We start from the raw sequence: 20,413 nt of genomic DNA, 5'->3' as shown, positions 1-20,413 counted from the left end.
TGCTCCATTAATGTTCTAATTAGCTTATACACTTGCACTTGATTTTCGTGTCCCTTTACCCTACACAGATTTTTTCTCCACGTTCTGTCAACATGCCATGAACAGAACAATCTTTGCTTAGATGGAGTCATTATTTTGCACCAGGCATTGAAAAATACATCTGCCATGTCAGACATCAACACATTTGTATGTACTGGGACTTGCAATGTGTTTCTTATGACACTTAAAAAAACTTCCATCACTGGAAGATCTCCTCTATTGGAAAACATGAACGAATATGGAAATCCCTGCCATAATCCATCTAACACTAATAATGTTGTCAATTCGAACCCATAGTCATTTAAACCATGGGTGCTGTCCATACAAACACAGTTACCTCCAAATTTCACCAACATATTTTTTTGAGGTTCGTTCATTATTATTAAAATGAAATCTGCATTTTGCAGATTGTATTCTTGTGATGCAACACCTTGTGGTTTGTAGTACTGGACAACAGATCCTGTCTCCTGCATCTCCCTCACCCACGATTACACAGTAGTACAATCTTTTTTATGTCTTATAGCCTGAGATTTCAGGTTGTAACTTTGTGATACATTGTGGATATCTTTTCTTGACAGCAAGTTATGACGCTGCAAACCACCATCTTAAATCGGATATCTAAGGGAGTCGAGAATGTGATCAAACGGAATTTTCATAGCAATTTTCTTTGCTATTTCCTCTCTTTCAAATTTCGAAAGCCTCAAACGTCCTATCTCCTGCTGATGACCCACATGTGTGCTACAAAAGATAACTTTCACTTGGCCTGATGGATAAATTGTCACATCCATTCTAGATGGGCAGTGACCACCAATTTTATTACTGCCCATTAGTTTTAAGTGACGCTTGTTGCTTCCACGGGGTCTGTAATTTCCATCACGGTGGCATTTAGAATACAACTTGCTGCTTCCATCCGCACTTTTATTACATTGTCCTCTTGCATGTACAAATTCACTCACAGTATCTTTTTCTAATTCACGTTTCCATTCATAAAATTTACTTTGATCACAAAATTCATGATTTTCTTCGCAGATAACAAGATCATGGAGCAATGAATAATGTTGAAGCATTCCGTTTCTATTTGAGCTGCCAAAGTCACATAAAGCACACAGTACTATATTTTTGTTTTCTGTGTTATGCACAGCATTCTCATGACGCTTTAGAGCATCTGCTCTGGGACTGGAATACCCGCACAAAACACACGTAAATTTTTTACCAACAGCAACCAGGTGCTTGCAGCGGATGTGGCGATATAAGTTTCTATTGTTGCTATAAGTTGCAGTGCACAAATTGCAATTGTATTGCTCCATATTTCAAATGAGAACCGGTTCACACAATAACAACAACACGGTAACAACAACAAAAACAAGCGAAGTAACGAACAGTACACACAAGACTCAGCCGAAATTAACAGCGACTGTCAACTATAAACTGTCAAGCTTTCACTGTCTGCCACCAGAGGGGCTACGAGTGGAGCAGATCCGGAGTCAGCCGAACCGAAGTTAGCCGAGTTCACCCAAACGGCTTCACAATTTGCTGTCCCCAGACGTAAGTGAGAACCAAATTGTTTACGATCTTTGAGAGTGTTAACGCTATCGCGTGGAGCGCGGGCAGAGAGAAGTCTGGCTGGGGTAGTGCAGTGGAGCAGGTGTATTGTGTGACACTCCCGCGAGTTGCCGCGCTTTCGGGGTTTGGCAGCATGTTATTGCGCTCAACTTACTATGATAGTTTCGGACATGGTGCCGCGGACAGGAAGCGTTAGCTGGCACACATCAAGAGCCCGTTTCGGCTGGAGACCGTGTCGAGAAGAAGGCGCGCCAACATCCAGCTTCTGCAACAGCGACGGCCGACAATGAGTGACTGTCGCCACCTCCTCGATCGGCAGCTTCAAACCTTTAATCAACCAACAAGGAAGACTGGAAGCACGTAAAGTTTTAGAACTGTATGGCAGACCTCAGCTTTTAAAATTGTTGCATCACAAAAGTACAGCAACTTAGCGTGAACCTTTGTTGCTCATTGTCCCAATGGCATTATCAATCAGGGTCTCTTCCTTTTCCGAAATGAACCCGAGTGTCGTTGAAATTCAGACACCAGCATTAAAGTAATATCATTTCATTTCACTGCTTTAATTTCAAAGTTCAGTTAAGGTATTCATAGCTGGCTACAATATTTAGAGTACACAAGCACAAATTAAGAGTGCGAGTTTTGTTAGCATATTTTAGCTTACCTGTGACTGCAGCTCAGCTTGGTACGTACTAAATTTTACTATTGTTAATTGTTCAGAATCATTTAATTCAATTTTAAAGTTAAAGCTCTTATTTCTAAATTGCGTAGATTCAAGTGGCTTTTGAAATGATTGTTGAGATAGCCCAAGACTAACCGTATTTTACTGAATTTCGATGTGCTTCAGAAACAAAGCTCACTAATAATTTCAGTCACTAAATTAACTTTCAATTTTCCGGTTTTATTAATTCTTTTGCTAAATTAAGTCAGAGTGTAGCGAAATTTATTACTTCTGACAAACTTTCAGTTTTCACACTACACGTGTCAACCTTCAGTTGCCACGCTTCTATTGCTAATTATATGTGTAATAACCTTTCTTTTTTCAGTTACTATAGTTATTGTCCATAGGACTGGCGACCGTAATTTCCCCCAAATCTCAAATATCTAATTACCGCTAGTTAATTGTTAAAGTAATGGCCGCACATTTACTTTCTTTATTTACTTTACCGCTTTTCATAATTAATTTCCACCAGTTTCATTTGCATTTTTCCTTTCATTTAGATGTAACCCTTTCCTCCCTCTTTACCGACAGATTAACTTCGGTGACGATTGCTTTTCCCAAATTTCCATTAGGTACAAGCGGTTTAATTTTTCACTGTCATTAAGGTCGATATGTGAGGGGGAGGTTACAATCAGTCGCCTAGAACTTAGAACTAATTAAACCTAACTAACCTAAGGACATCACACACATCCATGCCCGAGGCAGGACCGTAGCGGTCGCTCGGATCCAGACTGTAGCTCTTAGAACCGCACGGCCACTCCGGCCGGCTGTCCTGTGCAAGCTTCTTCATCTCCCAGTACTTACTGCAACCTACATCCTTCTCAATCTGCTTCGTGTATTCATCTCTTGGTCTCCCTGTACGATTTTTACCCTCCACACTGCCCTCGAATGCTAAATTTGTGATCCCCTGATGCCTTAGAACATGTCCTACCAACTGGTCCCTTCTTCGTGTCAAGTTGTGCCACAAACTCCTCTTCCCCCCAATTCTATTTAATACCTCCTCATTAGTTATGTGATCTACCCATCTAATCTTCAACATTCTTCTGTAGCACCACATTTCGAAAGCTTAAATATTATTGTGTGGAAATTTCAGACATTATTTTCCAGAAGCCAACCGGTTTTCTTACTGCCCGATAAAATTGGATAACAGTATTTCTACAGAACTTTCTTTCATAACTAGAGTTTCGCGGCCTCTGTAATTGTAGATATTAGGTGGTGTTTTTTGTCAACGCTGCTTTCACATCATCTTGTAAGTATCTACGTTGCCGAGTGAAGGGACATTGAGCAGACGCCGTTCTGAGGTAGGTGAATTCTAATCTGCAGACTGCACAGTGACAACGACGAATAGACACGCGAGAAATTAAATCACGATCCGCCACATGTCGTTTCCCCACTATTTTGACTGATCTTGACCCTGTAAATACACTCCAAGACAAAAGAATCCCAATCAGTAGATGCGAAGTATATGTAGAGAAAACGACTGCAGTTTCAGAAAAAATTGTGTGCTTTATTCCAAAGATAGAACTTCACAAACAGAGCAAGTCAATAACGCGATGTTCCACCTCTGGCCATTATGCAAGAAGTTGTTCGGCTTGACATTGATTGGCAGAGTTGGTGGACGCCTTCCTGAAGGATATCGTGCCAAGTTCTGTCTAATTGGCGAGTTGCATCGTCAGAATCCAGAGATGGTTGGAGAGCCCTGTCCATAATGATCCAAACGTTCAAAATTGGGGGAACAACCGACGACCTTGCTGGCAAAGATAGGGTTTGGAAAAGCACGAAGACAATCAGCAGAAACTCTGTCGTGTGCGGGCGGGGGTTGTCTTGCTCAGGATGGCTTTCTGTGAAGTGTGACATACAGGAGCGTATAATGTCGTCGATGTACCGCTGGGCTGTGAGGGTGCCCCGGCTTACATCAAGGGGTCCTTCTATGGAGAGAAATGGTACACCAGACCATCACTTCTGGGGGCTGACAGGCGGGTTAGTATCGCACCGATGTCTGGGACGTCTCCAGATACATCTTCGCTGCTCATCACTACTCTACTCGATGAAAAGCCAGACCGAAGACGTGTTTGGTGGCAACCGAGATAGCGACTGGATACCAGCCTGAGTGTCATCCGCGGTACCGCCCGACAACCAGGTCTGATGGTCTGGGGTGCCGCTTTGGCCCCTTGCTTGCCATCTGCGTTACCCTTACAGCACAGCGCAACGTCATTCAGCCCCACCCTGGGATTACGTTTCAACGAGGTAATGACCACCTTCAAACGGCGACAGTTTCTACTGCTTGTCTTCGTTGTTGCAGTTCCCTAGTTTGTTCGATAACGTCGCCGGATGTTTGCAGCATTATGGGCACAGCTCTCCAACCATCTCGGAATTTTGCGCCCATTGGATAAAATTGGGCACAATACCCCTCAGGAAGACATCCAATAACTCTGTCACTCAACGGGAAGCAGTTTAACTGCCTCCACAAGGACCAGAGGTGGACCAATGCGTTATTGATCTGCTCACTTGTGAAGCTCCTTCTCTTGAATAAAACATCCATGTTTTCTGAAATTGTAATCATTTGTTTGTCTGTAAATATACATCACTTCTATCGATTTCCATCCCATTCGGATAATTCCTTCATGATGTGTCGTGTTTTTACCCCTCTCAGAATATAGAAAAAGTACTGTACGTGTTAAGGTATTCAATCACATTTGTATGATCCTACACCAAGAGTAAACTAATCTGAAACATTGTGTCTCATGAAAGATAAAGTTCCAGACAAAAGTTAACTCTTTGTTTCATTCAAACTGAAGATTTCTTATATGAATAATTTATAGTTCCCTGCAAATTGTACCATTAACGTCCACAGCAATATGTACTGCTATTAAAGTGTAATGGCTAATGTTTTGTGTGTTACATTTTCATTTGCTTCCAATTTTCTGTATATTTACTGAGTGCCAGTCACCTGATGAGATTTTTTAGTAGTAGGAGACACATTTACAATTCAGTCGAATTTAGTTCGCATTGAATTTTGTTTTAGATAATCTTAATTATTTTGTATAGTATTTTATTGTTAACAATCAAACATATTTTATGTTATGTTGCCTCTCAATCGTACGTTTCTGTAAACAAGCAACAGTCTCCCTCTGAAAAAAAAAAAAAAAAAAAAAAAAAGATTGACCTCATATTATATCATTCACATTTATTGAATTCTCGATCAGTGCTTAGCAGAAATTATATTTATTTACTCATGAGCCAGCGATGACTTGTTGCTTTAGACCATCTACAGCTGACAACTGAATGTTGTAAACACAAATCAAATGACACGCAGATTACACAGATAATATTTATACACAACATAAAAAAATAATGGCATATGTTTGCAACATTCATTTGTCACCTAAAGATGGCCGAGGAGCGAAAAGCCGAAAGATATTTTGTGACCAAATAAATAAAATTTGCAGAAAATTAGTGTTCCCCATTTTAATATTATAACATAATTATTTTTATTTCTTCTAGAAACAATAGCAGAAACCGCTTTTAATCAGCCTCTATTTCCCATTTTCCTTTTTTGCAAACTAATTTTTAACTCTCGTTTAAATATGTGTTTATTATTTTCCAGCTAGCATTCCTTGTTAGTATGAAGTGGACGATTAATTCAGCAGCTTCCTAGCTGCAGCGAAGAGAATGGTAAGTGACTACAAAACAATTAGAAAGTAGAACAGAAGGTAAGGAAAACATTTAGACATCTGTTTAAGTTTAACGTTTTATATTCTGTTTTGGTATAGAGAGAGTACAGGTTTACAACAAGTTCCTTCACTTTTGTTCTCTGCCTTAGTATGAAAATGTATTTTGTGGGCACACTGTTAACCATATGCTACCAGAGACTTATGAGTATGGATTGTATAAATTTTTAATTTTCTTTGTAATGCTTGAAAGTGCAACTATCAATATTTTGAAAATTTTAGTTTTGGATGTAGATATTTTCCTCATTCCATTCTAGTTTCTGAAAATGGTTGACGTATGACCGAAACTGGTACAATTACACACTTGTTCCGGGATTGTCTCTAGGAAAAAAAGGAATAGTACCTTTCTGTTAGGGAGTCTGAAGATTTTTTGTAAGTTTGGTTGTTTAAGAACTTTCCCAAATGAGGAAGGGTAGTGATAGGATTAAATGTGATGGATACTCAAACATAATAAAAGAAATTTTTCGTTCCTCATTGACAATATACATAATAGATCAAATAATGTGAGCTCTCCACGAAATAAGCAGTTTACTGGCTGGAACTATGTTGAACTTTTTGTGATAAGGTGAGTGTAAATAATTACAAACAAGTTTGTAGAAATATTTATTCAACTACATTTCGAAATATACACATAAAACACAATGCAATACATTTTTGTCATTTACAAAAAGCTGTAAGCAGGCTCGTGGAAAATAAAAAAAATCATGTTAGGAACAAAACCAAAGACATGTTTCACACCTGTAAATGGTAATGGCAACAGAAGTAGTAATTTCTGTCTAAACATTGCCAGATAACACAGAAAAATCTGGGAGAATATTATACGAGAGTATTACTGAGTATTAAAGTCTTCATGGGAAAATACTTTTCTCCTACCATCAGCTGTACATTCAGTGTGAATCTTATATGAGATCTTAAATAATTTTGTCACCTGCAATGTGATACACAGCTAATTATCAGAGAGCTGTTGTACTTACTGACATTTTACTGCTGTGAATCCGCATTGTAAATGTGGACTTTGTCTTATGATTCAATATGTGTCCTACAGAGTCCTGTTTAACAGCGTAAATTTGTTCCAGAAACACGCTCGTGTAACTGCAGTTGCCATATTATGTCTAGTGTGAAAAAGTTAAGCTTCCTTCCATTTCATTTCATTTCCCTTCAAAACACATTTACCTTGGTCGCAGCTGTGACTCACAGGTATTAGGATATAAGTGGATTTTGCTCGCCTGCTGCATTTCTGTTTAAAACCAACATAAAAAACATCAGAACATAAATGAGTATGGAATGTCAAAACTATTGAGCCTGATTAGATCACGTATTTAAGTAAAGCATTTTCCACACAAGGCATGTCTTTGGAACAGTCGACCATGACAAAAAAATTATGTTTACTATTAAGAAAGAGAAAAGTTGAATTTTGCCTTCTGGAGGTGAGCTACGAAATAATCTCATGTTGCATTATCAAGTCTTAGTGTCACATCCATACAGCGAGAAGACAGGATGGAGAGAAACATTTAGTGTGTGGGATCTGTGTCCCCTTAAGTTTATGAGTCTGCACAAAACTAAAATATTGGTCGCTCTGGAATGCTGAAGAAAGTTAGAAATCAAGTTTGTCTTTAGAGCTATACATCTATGTATATATATATTCACAATCACAATCAGTGCAAAGAAATACATACAGAAATACAATGAATGTGATTTCAATACAGTTACATTGCCTTTGAGTTCATTTTTAGGAATTTATGTACACAAAAGCATTATTAAACATAATTACAGTAAGCCCTAATATACTAGTATCTGTACTTGCGTTTCGCCTACATTCTTATTTGCAGTGCACATCCATTAGTACAAATTACTGAACAATACGCAAAAACTGTCCATGTTTCGCCATGACGCTTCAGCAACTTTTCTATTAGAAAAAGAGTCCATTTACATTGACACGAGTGAAAAATAATTAAATGCATACTTAGTTCTTAAGTAGTGGTCTCCAGTGTACTTTGACTAGATAAATAACGTAGGTGTGACCGGCGCTGCCGCAAGTGGAGACAGTCGGCCGGTCCTAAGTACTAGACTTTGTACGGCCCTGCTCGGCCACGCCACGATGGCGGCGACAGTAGCTTGGCAAGTGCTTGCTTACGAGTTATCGCTATAAGGAACAGCAACACGCAATGCTGCGCGTCTCCGCTTCGGAGTCGGGTCCTGGACAACAGTTATTTCCTAACTGTGACTACCGAATCCTCTGAAATGACTCATTCGACGCACACAGCAATTTGCAGAAATGTGAAAGAGCGGCTCCTTCCTTACAACGAAAATTTTACGACATTAAGTTTGTTACAATTATTAGTGCTCCACTTAACTTTTAAAGTGGGGTAACATTTGACAACATCTAATCATGCATGCTGCATTAAGTATGGTTATAATAAATACATTTTAAGTACGATTGTCACAAAGGAAAGTGACAGATGATATATAGGAAAATCAATGTCAACGGCACAAATGGATCTTCGAAAGAGTCAGACCCATCTTAAATTCATTATGGTCTTGACAAATAGTCTGATTCACTGCGTAGATCTAACAACGTCATTTCACACAAGCGCCACAGTATGACCCCACAAGACCTCTAGTAACGCCCTTTTGACTTCACAGAGCTGCACGAATTGTCCACTTATAGCACACGCAGTCACTGTAGTCAACAGCTGAGCTACACACGAAAAGACCTGACTGGAACACACCATTCAGAAATGTTTCAGTCACTGGACACTGTTACATACGAATAAGGATCATGAACGGGTCTGCACTGAGCGCTGAACCACATTCAAAGTGCGCGAGTGAAATCAAATGAAAACCTTCTGACTCCAGTTGTAGTAGCTAAGAGAAATCAACTGACAATCGACAGTATCGCGAATTTGTACTCCCTAGTACTCTTCTGCTGATGAATCGTCTCGACGGACACCCAAATGCATTACGACTGGAATAGTTGACCAACAGCTGAACTGCAGATGCGTGGTAGAGGCGTGGGCTGCCTCTGTTGACGAGTTCTCGCAGTCACGGATTCTTGTGCAGCCAGCAGGACATGCAGGCGTGCGAACTTCGAAGTGGCGGACACCCGTTTCAGGAACTCAGCTCAGCTCTGGAAAAATAAAAGTGGACGTCACACGCTTATAGGGACTAGAAACTGAAGCACTGCCACTACTATTAACATGCACGCATTAATTTAAATGTCACGATTTCCAAATGCCGTCCATCTTTTCACCGACCACTCTGAGGCGTAGCGCCTTACGCCGCGCCTATGTTAAGTAAGAGACGGTAGTGGGCGAACCCATCCATACATGAGTCATGTCACGCGTTCGGATCCAGTAGCTAGCTGTAAGTAGTTTCGGTTGTGGCCGTTAGGTGTCAGCATCTTACGGACTATTGTCAGGTAGCTAAAATTGTACATCTGGGAAACAAAACTGTATTTACTGCGATTATTGCGACTTTCATTAATTATTGCTAATGTGTTTAATTATTCGTATGAATGATGGTGTGAATGTGAAGTATTAAATAATTGAATATTGTTATGTCTGTTAACTGAGTATGTGTGAGCGTGAGGACTGTATACAGAGAGTGAATCATTCCAGGGGAAATGTAAAGTGAATCTAGCCAGTTTATGGGACTGTGGGAAGAAGCTACGTTTTACGATACTTTTGTTATGTAAAGGGGGAGTTAATTGATGTGTGTAGATTTTATGAATTTGTTCTTTTGATAAATTGTTCACAAAAGCTATTAAGCTGTGATTGGGCAGAAGCAAAAGCCGTGGTATGGCGCGGTTTAAAACTAATATTGGATTTGTTACGAAGTAAATAAGCCAATCAGAGGACAGTACGTTCACACAGATTTTGTGGGCTAAAAGAATTGCTTCGTGAAGCAATTACAGATTAATTGTTAAAGTTGACCGTGAAGTGTCGCAAACTGGACGCGACCGTGTGGAAAAGACGAACACGTGAAATTCCTATTTTAATATGTGAACTGTGACTTTTGAATAACCAAAATCCGCCTGGCTTGTTGTACAACTGAACATTCGTAGTGGCAAAATTGTGTAATATCTGAGCGAGTCTTCTGACACAGGCAGTCCGTTTGTTAATCCCTTTGGTAACGTGTTTTGTTAATTACCGTAAACTGGCTTTTACGACTGAGTGTGATTGCGTGTAAATGACGAAACGGTAACTTAATATTAGCGCGGGATTGGAGGTGTTTTGTATCAAACAAGTAATATTATATTGAAGTTTTTACTCGCAAACTACCGTTCAATTAATCGCTCAGCTAACCTGATACTAAAAACCACTTTGTGCTGTAGCGACATGTAGTGTGGCTAGTTTCTGCTTCAGCTTCTCGTGGCCGACGAACATTACGCATTTTTCTAACAGGAGAGACGTGTGGACAGGACTGCAAAATAAGAAATCACTGAGAGTTGAGTTTAGCTCTTTGCTATTGTACGAAACACAAATAACAGTGCCGTTGCAACGTATTAAATTATCTGAATGACATAATTTCATCCACCAGAGATCTTAACTGCGATTTAAGGCATGTTGTAGCGCAAGAGGTAAGTTCAATGGCTATCAATATACAATCAGTGAGTGCCTCCTGTACACAGGAAGCAAAGCGTCTTGCAAGACAGCTCACAAATTTTTCGTGCCAACGTACTTCTAGAGCGGGAACAAATTGCTACTATTGTTCCACAGGTTTGAACATTAATTTAACTTCAGATCTTGTCACATATAAGTGACCTTCTGTCCAATACGGAAAAAACGGAAATAGTGCTTTACACTGATACTGCAAGCATCATAGTCAAGCCCAAGGGAGGTGAAAAAACTGATGAACACTACAAACATTATTGAATAGGAATGTACATTAACTGATGAATATGTTATTTTATTTGCCTTCTCAAACATCATTTAGAGCTTTACAAGACAGATTAGATAAGGTATACTTTTTTCGTGTGTGTGTGTGTGTGTGTGTGTGTGTGTGTGTGTGTGTGTGTGTTTGTGTACTTGGGGAACTGTTTGTCTGGGGAAAACTGTTTCTATCTTCGACAACATTTCTTTAATGTCTCTTTTGCTTCAATCATGTTGTGTAATGTTCCTCTCTACCTAGAAAAGTTTCCTCGCTTCTAACACAGTTCCTTCCGAAGCATTATTCTCGCTTTTACTGGCCTTAACTACTAGTTTTAGTATACACTTAGGAAAAATTATGTCTCAAGTAATCTATCTACAAATTTTGATACGGGAACAAGAGTAGCAGTTAACTTGGAAGTGGCAGGAACCTTACGACAGGACCTCTTCTAGTTTCAAGGTATTTATAAGAATTTTTTTTCGCAATGTGGGGCCACAGTCGTAATATATTTCTTCAAAGTCAGTACCGCCATTAGACAGTTTTTTATTTGCAGTGTTAGGTTTACACGATTATGATTTCGGCTTTAAAGTGCCATTATCAAGTGTATTATTTGTTCAGTTCCTAAGACGGCATACCGTCGTATATAACGTACACTATTACACACACTGCGTAAGGGTCAAAATTTCTGGTAAATCACTGAGTATACCATCTTGACACCTTAGACAATGTGTCTAATAGTGTATTTTAAATACGACAGTATGCCATCTTAGGCACTGTATAACACTCAATACACTTGATACTGGCACTTTGAAGCCGAAATCATGATCGTTTAAATGTAACACTGCAAATAAAAAAACAGTCTAACGGCGGTACAGTCTTTAAAGAAGTATTTATAACACTTGAAGGCCAATGCGGAAACTACAGTTCCCTTGAGTAGTAATTTTCGCTTCTCAGAACGATATGTAAAAACGCACTTTGAAGACTTACAACTGCTGTCAGGATAAAAGAATGTCGAGCCCTTTTATTTTGTTAACGGCGAAGACCTGGTGATTCCAGAGTGCATTCGCCCACGATATACAAGTCCCACTGCATCTTTCACGGCGCGGCGGAGCCATTAGTGACTCGCAGTCACGTTTGGTGTTTCTACAGGGTAAAGTTACTAGAGACCTCTCGAACGAGTAGTACTGTCACCGTCAGAGGGTGGTACGGGACTACAAGTCCCACCGCCACACCTCCAAAGTGAATTGCAGTGACGCAGTCACTGCCCTGTGGAAATTTACTGCCTCACCAACACACTTAGACTGCAATAGACCGGTGATGCTGTATTGTAACATTACAGCAGTGCTCGGCAGCAAGACCACCAGACCTCTCGCTAACTGAAACCATGAGACTTGACGAAATGGACATTTATTCGCTCTGCAGGGCCTGTAAGAATTATTTTGCGGAAGTCCAACAAAAGGCTAAAGATCCTTGGGACAATGTATCGCAGAAGACCATTCGGCAGCTTTATGATCGTCTGCACGCGCGAATACGATGTATTGATACGATTGTTTGGACAGCCTTTACTGTGACGTCTGTTTCATTTGGTCTGAATTTTTGTAATACACACTCCTACAATGATAAAACAACTTTCGCACCTCTTGTCAATTAAATGCTCTTGTCCTAGAAAGTTTTGCGTTTCTTCCCGGCAGTAATATATATTACTGCCGGTTAGAAATGTTAACTAACAAATATTGGATCGCAATTTTGTGATAAAATGATTTTTTATTCACTGTTTCGCTTTTTTGTAGCAAATATAAATTCATTGTGATAATATGATTTTTTATTTAATGTTTAGCTTTTCTTAGAAAATATTGATGCATTATGAATACTCCTATTTTCATGCGATTAATAATTAAAAGTTATCATTATTTTATCGCAAAAGTATGAGACAATATTTGTCAGTTAACTTTTCAGCGATTAGAAACACAGAATGCAATAGTACGTACGTAATAAAAAATTGTGTCTATCATGAATCGAACTAGCATTTCGCAATTACAAGACTAAAAAGCTGCGGACACAGGTTCAACCTTTTTTAAACTTCACAGCGTTCGGAAATTTTCAAAGTCGATTCTTTCGAATCTTTTTGAGAACTGCATCGAACTGCTACACGAAATTGATGTGTGGACACTTACTCCCAAATGGTATTAGTTGGATATGAAGAGCGCCAGCCTATAATGTCCCCTTGTGGAATTCAAAAATTATTGAAAAATCAACGAGCCTTGCAGGGGATGAAACCAAGAAAAGCAGAGAGAGGGATATATATATGTCGCCTGGGAAATGTCGTCAATGAAAACCGGATTATATGACCACTTTGTGCGTCTCCTTGCTCCGTCTGCCTTATGAATTTACTGCCAGCTTCTTTCTCTATCCTTTTAGTAAAATTCAATAATGCAGATCTGTATTACGGCACGAGCTGCAAAGAGAGAGAGAGAGAGTTATTCAGCTACGACTTTCGCTTTGCGTTGAGGAGGTGGGAGAAGGAGGCAGGGTACGTAGGTGTCATCAAAGCCCAGCGGGCATCGGGGACCTCCTTTCACGAATGCTTGCAGAGAGTGAACACGCTGATTAAAAGCGGTGTTGTGTGTGTGTGTGTGTGTGTGTGTGTGTGTGCGAGCGCGCAGCATTATTTAATTACACAAATGGCGTCCACTGTGCCCTCTTTCAACACCCTACACTCCACACTTTACAACTGGTCCCCCCTGTCAGACAATGTGATGGATGGTGGTGACAGGAAGGAGTGCTAACGACTCTTTCGTTGCGAAACATCCAGAAAAGCATCGTCGGTTGCATCTTTCCAGTCATGGTTTAGTTACCGAAGTCCTCAGCTCTTGTCCCTTCGCTATATTTGCTTTCCGATAGAACAAACCAAGTTTCGAATCTGTCGGATATGGACGCACCACTGACGAAAGGTCTAAATCTACATCCCTATTACTGTGGAGTGTGTGGCAGTGGGTAGCTTTTCATTGGGTTATACATTTACTGTGCGTTTGATTCATTAATGAAGGGTGCGAAAGAATGATTGTACACCTCCATGAGAACTGTTGTTTGCACAGTTTTATCTGCACGATCTCTACGGGATAGACACAAGTGTTGGACAAAAATAGGGAAACACCAAAAAGCACAGTACATTACCGTGACTAATACGGTGCAGGAAACCCGTTGGCATTCCAAACAGCTTTCAGTCGTCTCGAACGGATAAATACAGGTCCTATACGATTTTCAAGAAAATCTTATATCACTCTCACTGCAAAAATAGTGAAAATTTTTAACGATGATTGAAGTGCATTGCGATTACACAGCCTTCTCTCCAAAGCAGACCACAAAGGCTCACTAATATTGGCATCTAGTAACTGGTGGCCAGGGGAGATGCTACAGTTTATTTTCGTGCTCACAAAACCCGTCCTGGACATTGTGAGCTCTGTGAACGGCGACCCGCTTGTCTTGGAACAGCACCACGATTGGGGAACAAACACGGGATGGACTTGATCAGCCAAAGTGGTCACATAATCCTTGGTAGTAACGCGGATTTGCAATGTAACCGTGGGGCCCATGGAACACCACGATATGGCTGCCCACTTCGTCACCGAACCGTCGCCATGTTTCACTCTTAGTACGTGAACTCACCCAAAAGTTGGCAAGAGCGTGAAACAAGACCCATCCGACCAAACGACATTGGAACATGGTCCACTTTTTACAGTTTCGGCACCACGTTTTCCTGCTACAGGCATTTGCGTCGCCGATGAGTGGTTACGGAATTCCAACTCCCCTGTAATTCCCGGCTCATGGAGCTCCCTTCGTGTTGTTTCGATGCTGATAGGCGGTTGCGAGATTCAGTTCTGCAGTGACTTTTTCAGCTGTCGTCCTCTTATTCCTTGTCAGAACCCTCTTCAATGACCGTCTGTCAATCTCAACACGCATTTTCGTCCACATTGTGTCTTAGAAGATGATGTTTCTACGCTTTCCCTGTATGCGGTGTTAATCAACGATACGGCGCCTTTTGCATCACCAATCACTTCGGCTTCATTCGTTAGAGAGCACACACCTCACTACCACCAACAATCTGACCACGGTCGAAGACACTCAGCTCCGACACGATGCACTCACACCTACATAGAACTCTGTTCTGACCACGAATGACACTTGCAACGTATTGAGGACATTGCACGAGCGCCGTTGACGGTCAAATACGACAGCGCAACCTGCAGGTTAGGATAACATCTGCATTTATGTTCAAGTATGCATTTCTCGCGATGTTCCCATATTTTTTTCCAACCCTTGTACGCAGGAACCTGAAGAACGTTCGTGGTGTCTGCAATGAAAGACAATGCCTCAAGAGTTTTCTGAGCAGATTCTCGCAATAAGTGTGGTATCTCCTTTAGTCTTTTTTAAAAAAATTTTCATTATTTCTGTTACAGTCCCTCATTAGTCAATAAATTATGCGACTTCCGCACAACCCTTCTTTGGATACGAGAACTGCCCCTTCTCTTTTCGAACTGATACTTTTGCCATCCACTACTCAAGCGTTTTGTGTAGAAACTCTTTTGTACACAAACTGTAGTTTCCCAGCATCGTAAAAAAAGAGTCAGAGTCTGCCATTTGCTTTACATGCATCAGAGACTATGTGGTCGTCCCACTTCGTGTTTCTAAACACTATCTATCTATATATCCGAATCCCGCTCCAGCTACTGCCGGGTCTGGGTGCTGACGAGTCCTCTCCACTTGGCTCGGTCCTCCCACCACTTTCCTTCCTCCACTCGCTGCCAGGTCACACCTCTCCTTTCTACAGATATTCTCACTCCCATTTTCCACCGTGTTCTTGGGCGCCCTCTAGGTCTTTTCCCATCCATGTTTAGTTCTTCCATAATTTTGGGGAGTCTCTGCCCATGCATCCTCTTAACATGCCATACCATCTTAATCTCTTAGTTTCAATTTCTTCTCTCATACTTTCTTGTTTAAGATCCTTTGTAATCTCTACAATCCTTACTCTGTCCATTCTTGTTTTTCCCTTAACTGCTCTGAGAAATTTCATTTCTCCTGCTTGCAGTCTGCCCCAGTCCCTTTCTGTCATTGTCCATGTTTCTCCACCACAGTCCCAAATACTTGTAGGACATGACTGATCGTAGTTGTATTAATCCTATAGTTAAAAGATTCCTAACTTTTACGCCTCGTGAAGTTTACAGCTTTGTCAGTTTGGTTTTTTCAATCAGGGTGATATTTTATTGAGCTACTCATAGGTAACGATATCGTCTGCGATAAGACTGAGATTGCAACTAATACAGTACTGCCGGCCGGTGTGGTCGTGCGGTTCTAGGCGCTTCAGTCTGGAACCGCGTGACCGCTACGGTCGCCGGTTCGAATCCTGCCTCGGGCATGGATGTGTGTGATGTCCTTAGGTTAGTTAGGTTTAAGTAGTTCTAAGTTCTAGGGGACTGATGACCACAGATGTTAAGTCCCATAGTGCTCAGAGCCATTTGAACCATTTAATACAGTACGCAAGGTCATCAATGTATTATATTAATAGCAGGGATCTTGTTATACCCCACTGAGGCGCGTCAGGTATTACATCAGCGTCTGTGGGTGGCTCTCCATGAAGAAAACCGTGCCTATCCTGCTTCTCAAGAAATGTCTATCCACTCGCACACATGGTTAGGCGTTTAACAGGAAGGTAACGACTTCGTACTGAATAGGAAGCTTTTCGAAATTCTGGAAATACGGACTCAACTTGCTCTCCTCTACCCATTATAAAGATTACCCTAACTGAAGAGTGCAAGTTCTTTCACAAAATCGTTGTTTTAGAAACCCAAGCCAATTTCAATGGATATTTGTTTTCGATAGGTGATAATGTTTAAACTCAGTTCTGTGGACCAGTTCTGCTTCCTTTTAGAACGTGTAGTCCCACACATATCCGCATCTTCTCTGTGCTTTGGACATACCTGTTACGTTTGAGTTTTATACGGAGCAGTGCAGTCAAATGAAAACGAGACAGATGAGAAAAAGTAGGTAAAACGTTTATTGTTTCAAAATTCATTCTGTAAGTATTACAACAGTTATTCGACGGTGAGGTAAGACGGTCAAAGCCTTTATGGAAAAATGTTTGCGGTTACCTACCCAACCATGATGGAACCCACGCGTGCGCATGTTCGTTCGAAGGAAATCAACGGTCACAGCGTTTTTCTTCAGGGCTTAAAAATGTGGAAATTGTGTAGTGAGAGAGTGTATTGAGGGCTTCCCAGCAAAACGTCTGCAGCTTAGTTGCAACAAAGGGCAAGCCAGCTTCTGGAAAGTCATGATGACCTTTTTCTTTTGCTGCACGGGCCCGCTGCTCATCGACTTTCAGGAAACGCACGGCATCAAGTAAAAGGCCCAGGAATGTTGACGCACTGCGCCATTCTGTTGCAGGATACTGCCCGCTCACATTTTATTATGGTTGTTTCGACTTCGCTGCAGAAGCTTCGCTGGGGATCCCTTACACATAATCCACACAGTTCCCATCACTCTCCATGATATTTCCATATTTTTGGAACCCTGAAGAAAGACATTCGTGGCCGGCGATTTATTGGGGACGAAGAGGAGCTCACTTTGGTTCAGTAGGCAAACACGAACATTTTTCCATGAACGCACTGATCTCTTCTTTCTCGGCGGGATAACGATATTAACAGTTATGGCGATTGCTTTTCAAATAAAAAATAGTTTACTTATTTTTTCCCATTTGTTTCGTTTTTATTTGACTGCCACTTATACATAGCCGTCGGAAGTATCTAGAGTTGTCGGAAACATAGTGTAGCGGAGGAAGCCACGTAATCTCGCCTCAAGGAATTTCCTTTTATGTTATCGAAACAGTTAAATTATTATTTTTATATCAGAACATAGCGGAAGAAAGAAATATGAAAAAAGTGCCTGTTCACAGGAACTCCGAATGAAACAGTATCCTCACCCACCTTTTTCACGATTAAGTACAATATGTTGGCACTGCCACACTAGTAGCGCTCAGTAGCAAGAATGTATTGCTTACTCTTCACTGCCTTCGCAGCTATACTCGCTGCCTTCGCAATTATGTATGCAACAAACTCCGTTCTATTTGAAACTCCCTGGCAGATTAAAACTGAGTGCCGGACCGAGACTCGAACTCGGGACACAGTTCTAATCTGCCAGGAAGTTTCATATCAGCGCACACTCCGCTGCAGAGTGAAAATCTCATTCCGTTCTATTTATTTCGTACTCCCCACCCCCCATGTCTTCCCCACCACAAAAGAAACCTTGCTCATCAATGGGGCGCAAATCAAGATTTAAGACAAATATGGGTACGACAGCTGTCACCTATTGTATATAATTCAAGATAATTTAGCTGCAGCATTGTGGAGCATCGGTGAACTTTCTCTAAGATGACTATCTCGATCTCCTCGCAAGGGATGCAACGAACAGCAAACAATCGTTTACTTCCGATGGTGGCTGCCACGTCCCTGAATTTAAGGCAAGAGCATAATTATAACGCCTTGAGAGGTGAGGTTGCTAGTACCATACAACCTGCTCCCTCAGGAAATCACGGTTTCGGATAGGGGATGTAATAGACGGACTTAGTCCATCATAAAGATGCTCTCCCAGAACGAAAACTTCAGCAGCCACCTCCAGGCATCTGAAACTCCACAACTTCTTCGTGCGACTTTACATGAAAAGGTGATTTAATCACATTTCTTCTGAGCGGTATCCCTTTTTGGAAGGGACAATGTAAAATTTAAAACACCAATTCGCCTCTTACGGCCACTATCGTCTCATCAGAAAATGAAGCAACTCTCAGAATTACCACGGACTTCTTAAGAGATTGTAAACCATACATTCAAGGTGTAGCGGGTACCAGTGCAGATATTTCTATTGGTGAATGAGGACAGTCCATTGAAACAGCGTTAGTTCACTATTTACGTCATTCGCAGACTGTTTTAGGTTGGTTACTGCCTGCAAGAACATGTGGCAAGAGCACGCTTTTAACGTTTACTTTCCCCTGGGCAGCAGGTCAGGTGTTGACGTCTGGTCGCAAAACGGTAAGTCTATACCAACAGGCATACTCCACTTAGTGGTACAGGTACGACCGTGTAGAAAACATCAAGCAGTACATTATGAAACGCGTTTGTGAGAGAAAACTGTTATAAAAAGAGAAAAAACAACAGACATGCTGATATGTGTACATATTAATGTACCACGCACAGAAATATCAGCATTTATACCCATTACACCCTGTATGACTGAGAGCTTCTACAGCACACCATGCACTGTCTGTTTAGGGATCATAGTGCCTTATCATTCTCTAGGCTTCATCATGATACCTGCGTCATCAGTGAAACGTACTACTTCAGTGTCTTGGCTGAGCTGGAGCGTTTGTTTATAGCAAAAACAAAGGGGAATCCGATATCAATACTTCTGTTACACCTGTAAAAATTATTTCTCTCGCTGTAGACGCTGTCTGATTGTGTACACTACCTGTGTTACAAATGTGACACTCTGCATTATTTTAGATTGGTAGACCATTCTGCCCCAATATCTGTAATACCAAATTATTTGAGGTTCCCTCACAGAACAATGGGAAATGCGCAAGTCACAGAAAATACTAGTCAGCTATATATTTTTAAATGTAAATACTGTTTAATCAGCTTCGTGAAATGAAAAATTGTTTTTTCTGTGGAAAGACACCCCTGAAAACCAAATTCAGACGGAAATATATTTTATTTTGGGGTGGGGACAAAGAACTTCAGCTGTCACAAGAGTCAGTAATCTAATATGAGTCAGATCTAATGGAACGAGTCAGTACTTTAATTACAGAAGTCTAATAAAAATTTAGAAACAAATAACAAAGGTTATAATAAAAGTAAAACATACAAAAGTACAACAAAATTTAAAACAGGTCACAAAATGTGTAGTACGCTACAGAGCTACGCTCTAAACTACTGCGAAGGACTAAGGACTAGTACAGAGGGGAATGCCACAGAAAAGCGTTTGAACTTAATAGCTGAAAATCCGTAGTTTATCACTCAAATACTTCACTGGGATGAAAGCCTACTGAAAATGAAACATGCACAACAGTGTTCACATATCTGTGTAATGGTTGAAGAGATGTTACAAAAGTTAAAACAGTTTTTCTGTCTAGTGTTCACTTACTGAACGTGGCAGTTCCTTTTGGGTAAGTCCATATTATTGACTACAAATTCCATGAGGGATTATACGTGAAAGAATGGCAGAGTTAGAATTCCGAGACGCTCGAACAACGACCGGCCCGAACCTCGCGAACTAATATGGCGCATCGTTCTGCCTGCCTTTTCCTGAACTGAGAATGTTCTTCATGAGTACACAGATTTGTTAAAAATGTGTTACCGTAGGACGTACTAGAATGGAAGTATGTAAAGTAAACAAGCTTTCATAATTCAGCGTTAAAAACACAGGATATTATTCTCGTAGTGAAGTA

At 40.7% G+C, this 20,413-nt stretch overlaps 1 protein-coding gene across 1 annotated transcript in view; it reads right to left on the bottom strand.

The window, feature by feature from the left end:
• Window positions 1-6,708: 6,708 nt before the first annotated feature.
• Window positions 6,709-20,413, bottom strand: part of LOC126240234 (ras-GEF domain-containing family member 1B-like) — a 298,263-nt gene continuing 284,558 nt past the window's right edge. Inside the window, exon 9 of the mRNA XM_049947910.1 lies at window positions 6,709-9,178. Coding sequence (XP_049803867.1) covers window positions 9,160-9,178 — 19 coding nt within the window. The 3' untranslated portion in view covers window positions 6,709-9,159. The remainder of the gene's footprint in view (window positions 9,179-20,413) is intronic.

This window comes from Schistocerca nitens, chromosome 1 (genome assembly GCF_023898315.1).
Source record: "Schistocerca nitens isolate TAMUIC-IGC-003100 chromosome 1, iqSchNite1.1, whole genome shotgun sequence".
Taxonomy (NCBI): Eukaryota; Metazoa; Arthropoda; class Insecta; order Orthoptera; family Acrididae; genus Schistocerca; species Schistocerca nitens.
The sequence above is the reverse complement of the archived record's forward strand: the minus strand, read 5'-3'. Positions and strand labels throughout refer to the sequence as shown.